General features: G+C 37.9%; 1 protein-coding gene across 6 annotated transcripts in view; it reads right to left on the bottom strand.

Annotated features, from left to right (window-relative positions):
* dachd (dachshund d) overlaps positions 1-13,118 on the bottom strand; it is a 121,976-nt gene that overhangs the window by 33,533 nt on the left and 75,325 nt on the right. For all 6 annotated transcript variants that reach the window (XM_067409644.1, XM_067409645.1, XM_067409648.1 and 3 more), the window contains 3 exons: positions 2,458-2,630; positions 2,007-2,142; positions 750-884 (listed from right to left, as the gene is read on the bottom strand). In XM_067409644.1, the coding sequence (XP_067265745.1) occupies positions 750-884; positions 2,007-2,142; positions 2,458-2,630 (444 nt within the window). The remainder of the gene's footprint in view (positions 1-749; positions 885-2,006; positions 2,143-2,457; positions 2,631-13,118) is intronic.

The raw sequence follows: 13,118 nt of genomic DNA, 5'->3' as shown, positions 1-13,118 counted from the left end.
CAGCAGGGGACGTGCAGCCCAGTGATTTCCACCGTGGTTTTAATGTCATTATCACCCTCTCCAACACTTCCCCAGCCCTGCCTTCTGCCTGGAGAGAATTCTCAAATCTATTATATGCATCATTTCGTGTTTATGCAAAGCATATGAAAGGATGCTTCATTTTTTTCATTACCAAAGTAAATAGTGAAAACTGAAAAGTATAGAAATTGGTCAAATGTTTAGCCTCCTCCAATTTTATACTCAAGAGCTAGAGATTTGTTTGGATGTACTTTAGTAAAAGGGCATCTGAGAATCATAATCAATGTCTAAATTTGTGTCCTTAAAATTTTTAAATGGACACTCCACCTGTGTTTATTAATTTATTTTTGTTCAGAGTGAATATAAGAATCTAAGAGAGTGAATAAAAAAAAAAATCATACTGACCCCAAACTTTTGAACAGTATATAGCATTCTGCAAGCTACATGCCTAGCTATAGTGATTACCATATTTCCATACTAAGCTATTTAATTAATAGTGCAAGTTACTTTAAAGAATACTTGCCCAAAAACCCCATTACCATCCAAACAAACATTGTTGACCAAGTTTTCGGTACAAAAGAGAGATTAACAGTGTGTAATATGAAAAAGTATCATGGAAAACAATAACATGATTTTTGAACAGCAGCATCATACACTAAAGTGTTTCACAGATATTTCCATAAAATAAAATAATAGAGCTATTTTATTGGTTTTAGGTATTGAACTCTGACCTTTCTCCAGGTGCATTCTTTTGGCCTCATGGCCGATGTCGTGAGTTGCCAGGTCGCCCTCTTTAGGCCCGGGTAAGATGCTGGGAGACAGGCCCAGTAATGCCTGGTTCATCGACAGTCCATTCTGATGCACAGCTTGGAGAGAACACAGAAACACATTATTCCCATCTCCACACGCTCTCAATTGACAACGCAAAACACCTCGAGTGATAAATAATGATTCTAGTTGAAAAGTGCCCTCGACGTCCAGTGACTAGAGAAGGTGAATACGTCCTTGGCTTTCAACTGTTTGTGACTTGTGGTATACCTCATCTCCAAATCAATGCGCCAGTCAATCAAAATCACATTTGCCACTCTGCCTGGCGTGTGCAATTCTCAGTGCAATTCTCTATAACATCTGAGACGAGGCGACAGAACTTCAAAAAAAAAAAAAAAAAAAATCTGTTAATGAATAAAAAAAGGCAGGGGGTTAAATAAAAGGGGGGGGGGTTAAATAAAAAAATAACCAATTAATTAAATAATAGGTTTTGCTTTAACAACAAGAGAGCTGGAGCTACATGAACTCCACGAGTTTGTGTAAAATCTGATTATGTTGATTTAAGTTCACATGATTTGTGATGATCTAAAGAGCATATTGAGCTTTAATGGAAGCAAGATCATCTGACCATCTGTACAAAGTTGCTCACATGATCAATGTCACACATTTAATGATTTGATTTTGAATTGAGCAGAGTCTTATTTTATGTCTAAAAGTCTATTTTATATCACAAATTCTCTATTTAAAATCAATTTAACAACATATTTCCAGATTCAAACCCCAGATTTTCAATGTAACTTTTGGAGCTCAAATAAGTTTTTAATCAAAATAAACAGTTACTCATTAAGACTCCTCTTCCAGAATAACATCATAAAACATGGTAGCGTATTTCAGAGATGACGAGAAACATACATACAGGCCCTCACAGTGATTAAGAACATTGTTTTTATTTTATGACACAGCTAATGATGAAAACATTTGAGGTCTGTCTTTGCACAACACGAGCCAGAGCAAAACTTAAAGATAAAAAAAAAGATAGTTAATATCACTTTGCCATCTGTTGAAAACAACAGAAAGCGCTCTTAACAAGAGGCATTTTTAGTGCGGAATTTAGTAGCTCTTGAATGCATGTGCGCCGGTGTGCGGAGACGCTGGAAGAGACGAGGGAGAGAAATTGAGAGACAAAGAGAGTGGGAGAGAGATTTATGAGGTGAACATACGCATTCTGTCGGAGGAGCTCTCCGTGTGCGCGGGAGAGCTGGAGACGCTGCTGCTGCGCTGGGATGAGGGACGGCTCCCCGGCCTCCTGCCGTCTTCCAGAGAGGGGGCAGGGGAGGGACTGTCGGGGACCCGTTCCTGCACAGCCAACAGGAAAAACAAACACAGCCAGGGCGGCCATTACATGACACACTCGTTTCAGCAACACACCTCAATGGACACACAAGCATCCATGCTTTTTTTTCTTTCTTTTTTTTTTTTTTGAGGCACCGTCCCCCCCACCCCTTCTCTACATCCTTTCCTTGCTTTCTTTCCCAGGCTATTGTCTGACAGACTGTTCCCTGCAATGCTGTATGAAAGCACGGATCGCGCACCACCCAGCCCCCTCCACCTTCCCCCAATGGCTGATGAGAGATGTGCACGACACAATGAGAGAACGGCGCTGTGGGTTACCTTAATCACTGATGTCACCATTCGGGATGGGGCACTCTGTCCCTGTGCTGCGGCGGCCATATTGGCGATGGTGCTGAGGTGGTTCATCTGACTCATCGCCATGGTGACGGATGCGGGAGGCAGGCTGACAGGGATCAGGGGGTGGGGCATCATCATAAACGGCAGTTCCAAGCCTGAAGATGAGAGGGGAAAGTAGCTGATTAATTAATCATTTCTGGCATTAAGTTGTGTGCAAATGGAAGATGCGTGTGTGACAGAAAAGAAAGCGTACTGCTGTAGAAGAGAGGAAGATTTAAAAGAGAAACGCCATGAATTATTCACACGTGACCTATCGTGCGAGCAGCGTGGCTTACTGAGTAAATATTCATAAAATAATGATCATCACATAAGAAAGTGTATTATATTAATGCTATTGACGACTACAAAAAAATAATTGTGGCATATTTTCAAGCCATTATGGTCATTAGAAACATAAATAATCGCTTTTGTTGTTAATAATACATATCGCTGTTAATAATATATAGCGTTCTGGTGATTACAGTCATAATAAGCTAGTAATTGTGAGATTTAAACTAATCTTTATTATGTTGGGAAAGAGAAAAATTATGGAAATATTTCACCATTAATAGTAAATGCATTCAAAATATCTGAGGAAAAATAAGGCAAACATGAAAGGCATTAGTTAAAATGAGCAAAAATGAGCCAATTAAAACTAAGTGTGTATCATGAGATGCCTACAAGCTAATTACGAGTATTTGTGCCAGAAACTCCATTACTTGTATAACAGAGTGCATTTATAACGTCATTTTTTTAAAGTCCTTGATAGTTACGCTGGATTGAAATAATTAAGACATTCAAAGTATTTTGATGAGGAAAACCAGATCCTGCAGGATGACACGTGAATGTACTGTTAAACTCATATATATAACTAATGCGAACTGTGCTACATTCTTAGACAGTGATTAAATGGGTAGAAAGGAAGCTGTCCCGCTTTTTCAAAGGACATATGCACACAAATAAGGTCACAGCCTGGTGTGTGTCCCTGAACTAAAGACCCACTCACTCCCACTCCTGACTTTGAACTAAAGGATCAAAAGTAACTGAGAGAAATTTCGGTCTCAGGCGGTCAAAGGCACCACTCGAGCGCTTGAAAGAAAACTTGAGCGTTCGCAGTAGATCCGATCGAGCGGGCGGCCCCGTGCTCCATCCCACACTTCCCTGCCTGGCTCAAGGTAACGGGAGACACAGAGGGATAATCCAGTGAGTTGTTTTCGTGCGAAATATCAGTGGCCAAGGGCTGTGAGACAGTCTACATCAGAAAAAACGAAGAAGAAAAAAAGGGAGGATGGAGGGGGTCCCTTCAGTGTCAACGCTCCTCAGTGTACATTTCCATAAGAAAGATGACCAGCAGATGCACAGGGAAAACACATTCCCTGACATTAAAAAGGAGGCGGAGATTAAAAGAACGAGAGGCCAAGCAGCACCTTGTAAAGGCGTCTCTCCTTGAGTGCCGAGTCTGAATCAATTACCACTCGCAGGACCGGACTCAATTAAAACCTGCCACGGCGCCAGCGTGTGATTGCAGGATACTTACAGCGCCACGTCGAAACAAATTGAGAGAGGCATTCATGCACGTATCTACCTTTCAAAGCTTTCGAGAGCCGGATTGAGTGCCGGCGCGCCTTTGTGATTCGCTCAAGAAGATCTGACTGGATTTCAGGAAATCAACATTTACAAGAGAGTGGAGAAACGTATTAAAGTCTGATATGACTTTGCTTTTGTCATTTAAATGGGTGTCCTTTATCAGCCTGGCGGTGAATGATGTCTGTTGTGTTGACCGACTTCCACAAAGCAGAACTCTGCGTGTGTGAATGACTACAGGCTTACAGTAGCAGACTGCTCTCAGGGGCCTAATCTCTCTCCCTCTCCCCGTCCCACCTCCTTTCATGTTCTGCCGTCCTTAAGTGATGTTTCAGCCATAATGGCCTATTGAAAAGCATAAGAAAACATGATGCAAGCTAAAAGAGGTCCACCAAAGGCTTTGCAGACAGACTGAAAGGCGATGAACTATGGATGTCTAGAATCCAGATGTCTGATGAAGCAGTCACATTGTTTCATCAACTGCATGTCTTTTTCCTTCATTTGTGGTTTTCAACAAATTTGCCACAAAACAAAACCCCTTTAGACACTGTCAAGGCTATTTTATAACATTAATGAATTTTAACTTGTCAATAAAGATTTTTATTTAATAAAGACGCCTTTTTCTGTTGCAGGTTATTGATTAAATTACAAGGATAAAATTAATTTACCTTAGCAGCTAATTTATATTTATTTCAAGATACAAATGCTTTTATATATAAATTCAAACTTTAGTCCTAAGGCTACATTTAAAAATTAGATAAATATAAATATGTCATACTATCTTAGAATATGCCTGTTTTATGCTTGTATATGAGTCAATAAAAAAGCAAAAAAGCAGTCTGAGATTTTGAGATCACTCTGAGATCTTGTCATATTTTATTACCATTTTTTAAACTATAGTGAATAAACTGTATTAACAAATGAAATGTTCAAGGTGTCTGAATACATTTTGGTTTGACTGAAAAAAAAAATAAAAAAATAAAAATATATATATATACACACACACACACACACTAAAATATCACAAAAAACGATAAACTGCTGCAATTTGCATGAATTAAGAACTAAGATATTATTGTCAAAGCGATGAACTTTGATTCCAGTGGGCCTTAAAAAGAGACAGATTGAAGCAGCCATTGTGTGTTGAAAGCAGGCCTTCAGAGCACTAGCATCCTGCATTATCCTGTGAGGGAGGAAGCTTTCCCTTGACAAAAATTAAACCAGCTCCTACTTGGCACTTTATTATCTCTTCAACTGAGTGATTTATTGTTTGTGGAATGAAAGCAAAAGAGGAGGAAAATTACATTTTCAGCAGAGCCAGGGCTCGTTCTGCCTCTACTCCTCTGTCCTGGAAGAGCTCACGACAAACAATAATGTCAGCTGTAATTGATCTGAGGTCGCCGGTTAGCCCTCCAGTAAAAGCCCACTATTTAAGCGACAATCCGCCCTGCCTGCTCCTCAGATGCTGTCTAATGAAGCTGTCCATCTCTGCTATTTACCTTCTCTTAAATGGAAGAGAAAAGATGTACTGTATGTAGCCGAGCCAGGGAAGATTTGCTTTCCTCCCGTGAAATAGGACCTGCAGATGCCGTTGGAATGTGTAATTGGCTGCCGGAGTCGAAGACGTGGGTTCCAGCGCTAATTAAATGACTTGTTTCTGGCCTATCCATCTTTGTTTGCGAGCACAACGCGACGGAGCAGTATGTTGTAAATGCTCTTATCTAAACAGACGTTCTTTTGCTCGTCCCTTTGATTTGAGAGCCAAAATCTTATGCCTTTTGAAGTAGCTGTTGAATCAGGATAACGGTTTAAATTGTTTTTCATGTGGTGTTTCAGAATGGCAGATTGTTATTTTTGCAGTACTCAACTGTCAAGGCTTTTGCCACAGATTTCTCATTCAAATAGCAAACCACATAACATTTTAATTGTAAAAATAAAACCGGCTACTCATAAATTCATTCTGGCTATTACAAAGGACCTTCAACCATAAAAAATCAGAGCTCCATCTGTGTAGAGAAGATGTTATCGGAAATAAACGCATAGGTCCTTCATAAACAGACATGCATCTATGGTAAGGGTATAGATTGTTTTCTTTTCCCCAGACAGCATAGCTAGTCAAGGCTGTTAAACGCTGTAACTCATTAAGGCCTGTTAGAGAAAGGTATTTCACTTTGAAGTAGCCACCCATGGTCTTTCTGTGTCATTGAGAAAAACTTTAAAGTCTTTTCTTCCTGTTTATAATCTTAATGCTAATCATAAAAATAACATCTTGAATTTGTTAATACCCCTCCCCCCCATCTCCAAAATGATAATAAAAAAGAAACAGACCTGTACACTATCACCAACAATCACGGAGTGCTGAAACCACCCCCAGACGCTTAAGTATGTGATGTGATCTGAAGCCACAAAAACAGAGAAACTGCATCCCCGTGTAAAACAGGCATTTACTATGAGAGTGCTTAATAAGAAACAGAGAGTTAAGAAAAACATCTATTACACACTTGTGAGTGTAAAAAATAATGGCAACAAAACATCTCTGGTTTGATGAGGTAGCATAATTACGCAGACCCGCAACCCCCCACAACCATCAAAGCAAACATGTGGTAGGGATTATGGAGGAGACAGACAGTATTGTTTTATTATTTATTTATTTATTTATTCTTCCTTCAGGACGATAAAGACCCAGCAGCAGTTCTTGGCATATGGTGGAGTGATTTTGGTCACTACCTATTACGCAAGCTGGCCACTAGAAAACGTATAAAAAGATGTTCTGATACAGAATCGTATCATTGAAGTGCATTCTATGTAAATCTAAATAGCTATGAAATATAAATAATGATAAATAAAAAAGAAAATTTTATTTGTTCAACATTTTTATTTTATTTTTATTTTAGTTTTATGTTTATTAATGAAGGAAAGAATTTAAATAAATAATTAATTATATAAGCAAACAAACAATCAGATAAAAAAAATATAATTTTATTGGCCATTTCTAAGATGTAGACATTTGCATTTTGCTCATGCTGGATAAAATAAAATAAAATAAAATAAAATAAAATAAAATAAAATAAAATAAAATAAAATAAAATAAAATAAAATAAAATAAAATAAAATAAAATAAAATAAAATAAAATAAAATAAAATAAAATAAAATAAAATAAAAATTTTAAAATAAATTAAATAATGAAATGAAATAAAACTAAACGCAACAAAAACCAAATAAAATAAAAAAATGTAATTAAATTAAATTAAACAAAACAAAACAAAATAAAATAAAACATAAAATAATAAAATAAAATAAAATAAAATACAAAAATAAAATAATAAAACAAAATAAAACATAAAATTTAATTAAATTAAATAATGAAATTAAACAAAACAAAACAAAAACAAAATAATAAAGTAAAATAAAAAATTAAATAATAAAACTAAATAAAATAAAATAAAATAAAATAAAATAAAATAAAATAAAATAAAATAAAATAAAAACACAAATGACAAATAAGGCTATGGGTTCACTCTTTTGTTTTTTGGTGTGCATCACAGTTGGCACCACATATACACTGTTATCTTGTGGTCTGGTTAATGCAATTACTTGCATGGTGCGAGATGCCTAGACACAGGCTTCAGGACACATCACTGAAAGCACACTCAATTTCATTTTGAATTAGTTTCAGCTTAAATGTGTCCTGTATCATTCTCCATAAACTACTGCTGGTTTAGGGAAAGCAGAAGGGAGCAAACATTACCAGCAGATGTTTCCACAGAGTGTACAATATATTCAAGTCCAATCAATAACCCCACCCTCCCTTAGGGACTGTGACACCCAGGCAGAGGAGGGGTGGGGGGAATCATTTCCATCAGATACTGAGCAAAGGGTCCCGTTTAAAAAGATTGCTTTTGGTCAATGGCAAGCAGTTGTCATTTGACTTGGACTCTGAAATGAAATGTATCGAACGGCGTTATCAATCACACAGTGCAGGGGTCCATGAGACGGCTTTCCAGGGGATAAGACAGCCTCTTGCATCATCTGTTCTAATTACAAAATTAGCATCACGTTGCAGAGGCTGCATCTTTGCGTGATTCAGAAATTCCTTGTGAAAGGAGATTTGTTATGTTTGTCATACCGCCTTGGTCTTATTGAATGTGCTTAAAGGGATAGTTCACCCAAAAATGAAAATAATGTCATTATTTACTCACCCTTATGTGTCTCAAACCTGTATGACTTTTTCTTCTGTAAAAAATGTATTTTTATGCATACAACAAAAAGAAATTCCTTGCGAAAGGAGATTTGTTATGTTTATCATACCAATTTTGGTCTTATTGAATGTGCTTAAATGGATAGTTCACCAAAATATGAAAATAATGTCATTATTTAGTCACTCTTATGAGTTTCAAACCTGTATGACTTTTTCTTCTGTGGAAAATTAATTTTTATGCATACAACAAAAATCAAAGAGGTACAGTGTTGTTTTGGACCAAACTGACCTCATTACAGTTTCAACATTTTTCAAAATATCATCTTTTTTGTTTCACAATGTTTCATGTTTGTCCATTTGTCTAGCAATTAGAGATAAAATGTAGAGTATAAAATAAAATAAATATTTCATTATATTTGTATTCATAAAATATAAAAGTCTGTTTTGTTTTTTTAAAATAAATAAATAAAAACAGAGTAATATATTGAGAGAACTATCCCTCTAAAAATATTTGTAGGTCTTCAAATAAAACAGAAAAATCACTACTGAGATCTCTGAGATCTTGTGTCTATTTTCTTTACTACAACAGACATTCAGTGGAAACATCTGAAACAAACCGAACATAATCGAGAACTCTTTTAAGCTTGAAAAGAGCAACTTCAGTGCATTCAAATTTCCTCTGGGTCGCTAAGAAAAGTTCAAGTGCACAGATTCCTGTATTTTGTACTGTACCACCCAGGCTAAATACAGGCTACCTTCTGTAACTTGAGGCAGTGCATGATTTGTTCTGGCAAGAAGCCTGACCCAGAGCAGGATCGCTTGTCTGGTTCGGGTTAATGGGGCTCCAGGCATGATTGATACCAGTGAGTGATAACGGCCGCGCCTTCATTTCTCATGTTCTAATTGCTGCAATGTTATTATCACTGCAATAATCATGGCAATATTCCGATTGCACCACATCCTCTCTGTCATCGTAAGGCACGGCGGTTACGCATCACACGTTGGTTTGTTTCTCTCTCGTAATTGAGAGCAGTGAGATGACCTATCGGAGGAATATTCTAAACAGTCAAAGCGCACGCATCTTTCGCATTATGGACCGCAGAAGCTTATCGTGTGTGAAAGGTTGAATGTCATTTATTACATGTATCGCATTTACACCATGTGACATTGTCTTTTCAAATTGCGCAGATCTCTTCATCCCTATCTTTGCCTCCAAAGGTCACTCAATTCCACTTATAAATGCAACCTGACAGAGATTAGTAAAGAGGGACGGGCAACGCACCACGTCTCACAACTGAATCAAACGGCTCCAAATTAATTCATCCAATTAATGAAGAACGAGCTTTAATGTTGATGAGGCCCGACAAGTAAACCGGCTACTTATTTATTTCATTTACTCTGCAGACACAAATATCTGCATGAACATGCACCACGTTCGTGCCGGCTACGCTCACTGCAGAAACGTAGAGCTGTGCTGCTTTTCAGAGATGATAGAGCATGATACGGATCATTACAGAAATAATGTTTAATCAATTCCCATTTTGTAATCTGTTTCTGCAGTTGTAGGCATTTGTGTACACCAGCGCTTTGCACATTTTTACACCCGACTCCCCCTCCTTCCAAAATCATGCATATTCAATTTTATGCTGATGCTTAACTGTCGATGCAACCGGAATTAAAACAAGCAATTCGACTTCATTAAAAAAGTAAGTGATTATCGAGTTATCTTTTTGAAATTCTATTAAAATGTGTGACGCTCTCCACTTATCTGTCACCTGCTTCCCAGGAGCACAACACACTAATAGAGGCACTCAGAAACGAATGCCCAGGAGAGGCAGCGTGTCTCTGTAAACTCAGCCCTGGTTCTCATCCCGGTCTCAGAGCTATTACCAATGCTTCCTGCCTTCCCGTGAAGAGCCCTGCTGATGTTTAAGGCCAGACAAAACAGCATTCAACAATGTAAACTGACACAGGTGAGGCGGTTTTGAAGAAACTGGCTATCTCCACTGCTAAATGCCTATGGTGGGACTCAGTCAGCGAGTAATAAGGAATGAATCATAGCCCTGATTTCTGCCGGTGCGACTCAGATGTGGCTAGGAAGTGAACAACATGTTTTTACCATTTAGCTGCGGGCTGGTTTTTCACTCAGAAGACTTCTGGGCAATATTTCACATTTTCATATTATATTTGTGGTGATTTATTTTAAAGGGATAGTTCACCCAAAAATTCTAATTATCCCATGATTTACTCAACCTCAAGTCATCCTAGGTGAATATGACTCTCTTCTTTCAGACAAACACAATTGGAGATATATTTAAAAATATCCTTAGTCTTCTAAGGTTTATAATGGTTGTGAATGGGGGGCCGCGTTTTGAAGTAAAAAATAATGCATCCATCCATAAAAAAGTAATCCATGCGACTCCAGGGGATTAATAAAAAGCCTTCTGATGTAAAGTGATGCTTTTTTGTAAGAAAAATATCCATATTTAAAACTTTATAAATTCAAATAACTAGCTTCCGGCGTACGACCATATGCATACTAAACAAATTAGAAGTCTAAAATGAGAAATTTTAAAGAGAAATGTCGGAGGATTTCGATATAAGAGAAGAGGAGCTTGAGTTTGTTGCACAGCCCTATTTGTTTGAACCGTGAGAGGCGTCTAAGCTTATGATACTAGTTCCTGCATCATTGCGTCACGGGTTACTCATTTGGCGCAAGTCCACTTCTGCATATGGTCTTACGCCGGAAGCTAGTTATGTATATTTTTCTTAGAAAAATGCATCCCTTTGCTTCAAAAAGCCTTTATTATGACTCCTCTGGAGTCATATGGATTCTTTTTTTTTTTTTTTTTTTTATGGATGGATGCTTTTTTTTTCTTTTTTTTTTTTTACTTGGGTTCCCATTCACAAACATTATAAACCTTGGCGGACTAAGGATATTTTTAAATATATCTGAACTATCCCTTTAAGCAACATCATGAATATGATGATGATTTTATTGCACTTTTATTTGGCCAGTAAGTTTCCTGAAAAGAATGTCATTAAACTAGTTTTAAGTGTCTCACGAATTGCAAGAATGTTTTGGATATAACCTTTAGTAGTAGTAGTATTCACTTCGATCAACTGATTCAAAACTCTGATGAAGTTTAAATGAATCATCATTCATATTAGTCAAATACATATAGAACACAACTATATTAGCTAAATTTTATTTACATATAGTTTTAGTAAAGCATTTGAATATATGAAAAATGCCATGTGGACATTTGAATGATGATACAAACAAATTGTTGAGTTTCAGTTCAATCATCACTCAAATGAAGTCTATTTCCTATCTTGAGTTCATTCAGTGTAAAACAGTGTCAGTGTATTTTAGTTGTTGGATTAAACAATTCGAATCAACTTAGCAACAATAGCTGTTCAGAAAAAGTGAAAGTCAAACAGACAGACACGACTTAACCAAAACTTTCTGCTGTTTGTCGTTGCCGTGCCACGTTTAGCAGTGCGAGGCCGCCAGATTGAAAAACAAAGCGCAACCCTTGTTGGATTTGTCCTTCCACAGTGTGGGATTTATTATTAGAAAGGACATAAACAGACTAATTAAATCACAGCAGTCGAGGCTGAGATGACAGCTGGTGCTGTGTGTGACCAAACAGATCCCTATCAAAGAGCAGGAGGCATGGCTCACTCAATCCGTCCTCTATGGGGAGCTATTTTAAGAGGCCCGGCATTGAGCACGAACGCTTTATGCTAAATGAGGGCTCGATGTACAAGCCGGCTGATTATAAAGACGCGACACGGCCCCGATGCATGATGGATGTGCCTGCTGTAAAGACAATGGGTTTAGGGTCTATGTTTTTTGATAGGTGTTTTGTTGAATGTGACAGCGCTCATCAGACAGATATCGCACCGCTACCTACTTCCTCAGTGTCAGTTAAAAGCGCAGAGTGCTTGACGCAGTGATGCATTGAATTTATGACGAGATTGCTCTTGACAGTGTAACAAGTACAATAAGAGGCACGAGTCTTGCAGTTATTAATGTGTTTACATGCTTATCCATATGGTTAAGTGCATAATAAGAGAGATTTTGACTGCTTCAGAGACTGTTGGTTTCCTTTTGAAGTGATTCTTCATCTCATGCATCGAAAAGGGTAATTTTGCCACAACTGCATACATTTTTAGTAATTATTACAAGATTTGAAACACCACCGGTTGATTGGCTGCACATTTGAAACCACCGATGAGAAGAAAATATGGTTTTAACAAGTCAATAATGGCAAGCGCAATGAAACAACTTAATCAATGGCACTGCAACGTTTGCAAACAAGAGCTTGAATTATAACACCAATAATTGATTCCCCTCCTCCCTGCTGTTTTTTTCTTTTCCCTCCCGTGATGTCATTTCTAATCGATTCCTTCCCGTGTACAATGATGAGAAGTTTCCCGAGTTTGTTTTTTCACTCTGACTCTTTCACCCGCTCCACCAATGGAAATTTGCAAGCTGCACTAGCAGCTTAACCAAAAAGGATTAACTCCCATATCCAACCGAGAACACAGATAATGCTCGGTAATTGGTAAAAAATGAAGATGAATGGGACAGCAAGATAAGGACCAATTAGCTCCTCCACGCTTACAGCTGCGGTCTCTCTACAGATCCATCTCTTGAGTGCTGGCCTCCTCTGCCAGAAGAAGCCTGGCGGAATTAGCGGCCTGACCTCATCGATGGTGGGAGGCCCACCCATCATCTCCCCCCATCACTTTTAATTCTGTCCCTAACATAGACACCTGTCACCGGCCCTGACGTGACAGGTTTGCGCTCCC

The sequence above is a fragment of the Chanodichthys erythropterus genome, chromosome 14 (assembly GCF_024489055.1).
Source record: "Chanodichthys erythropterus isolate Z2021 chromosome 14, ASM2448905v1, whole genome shotgun sequence".
Classification (NCBI taxonomy): Eukaryota; Metazoa; Chordata; class Actinopteri; order Cypriniformes; family Xenocyprididae; genus Chanodichthys; species Chanodichthys erythropterus.
Note: the sequence above shows the minus strand (reverse complement) of the source record. Positions and strands in the feature narration are given on the sequence as shown.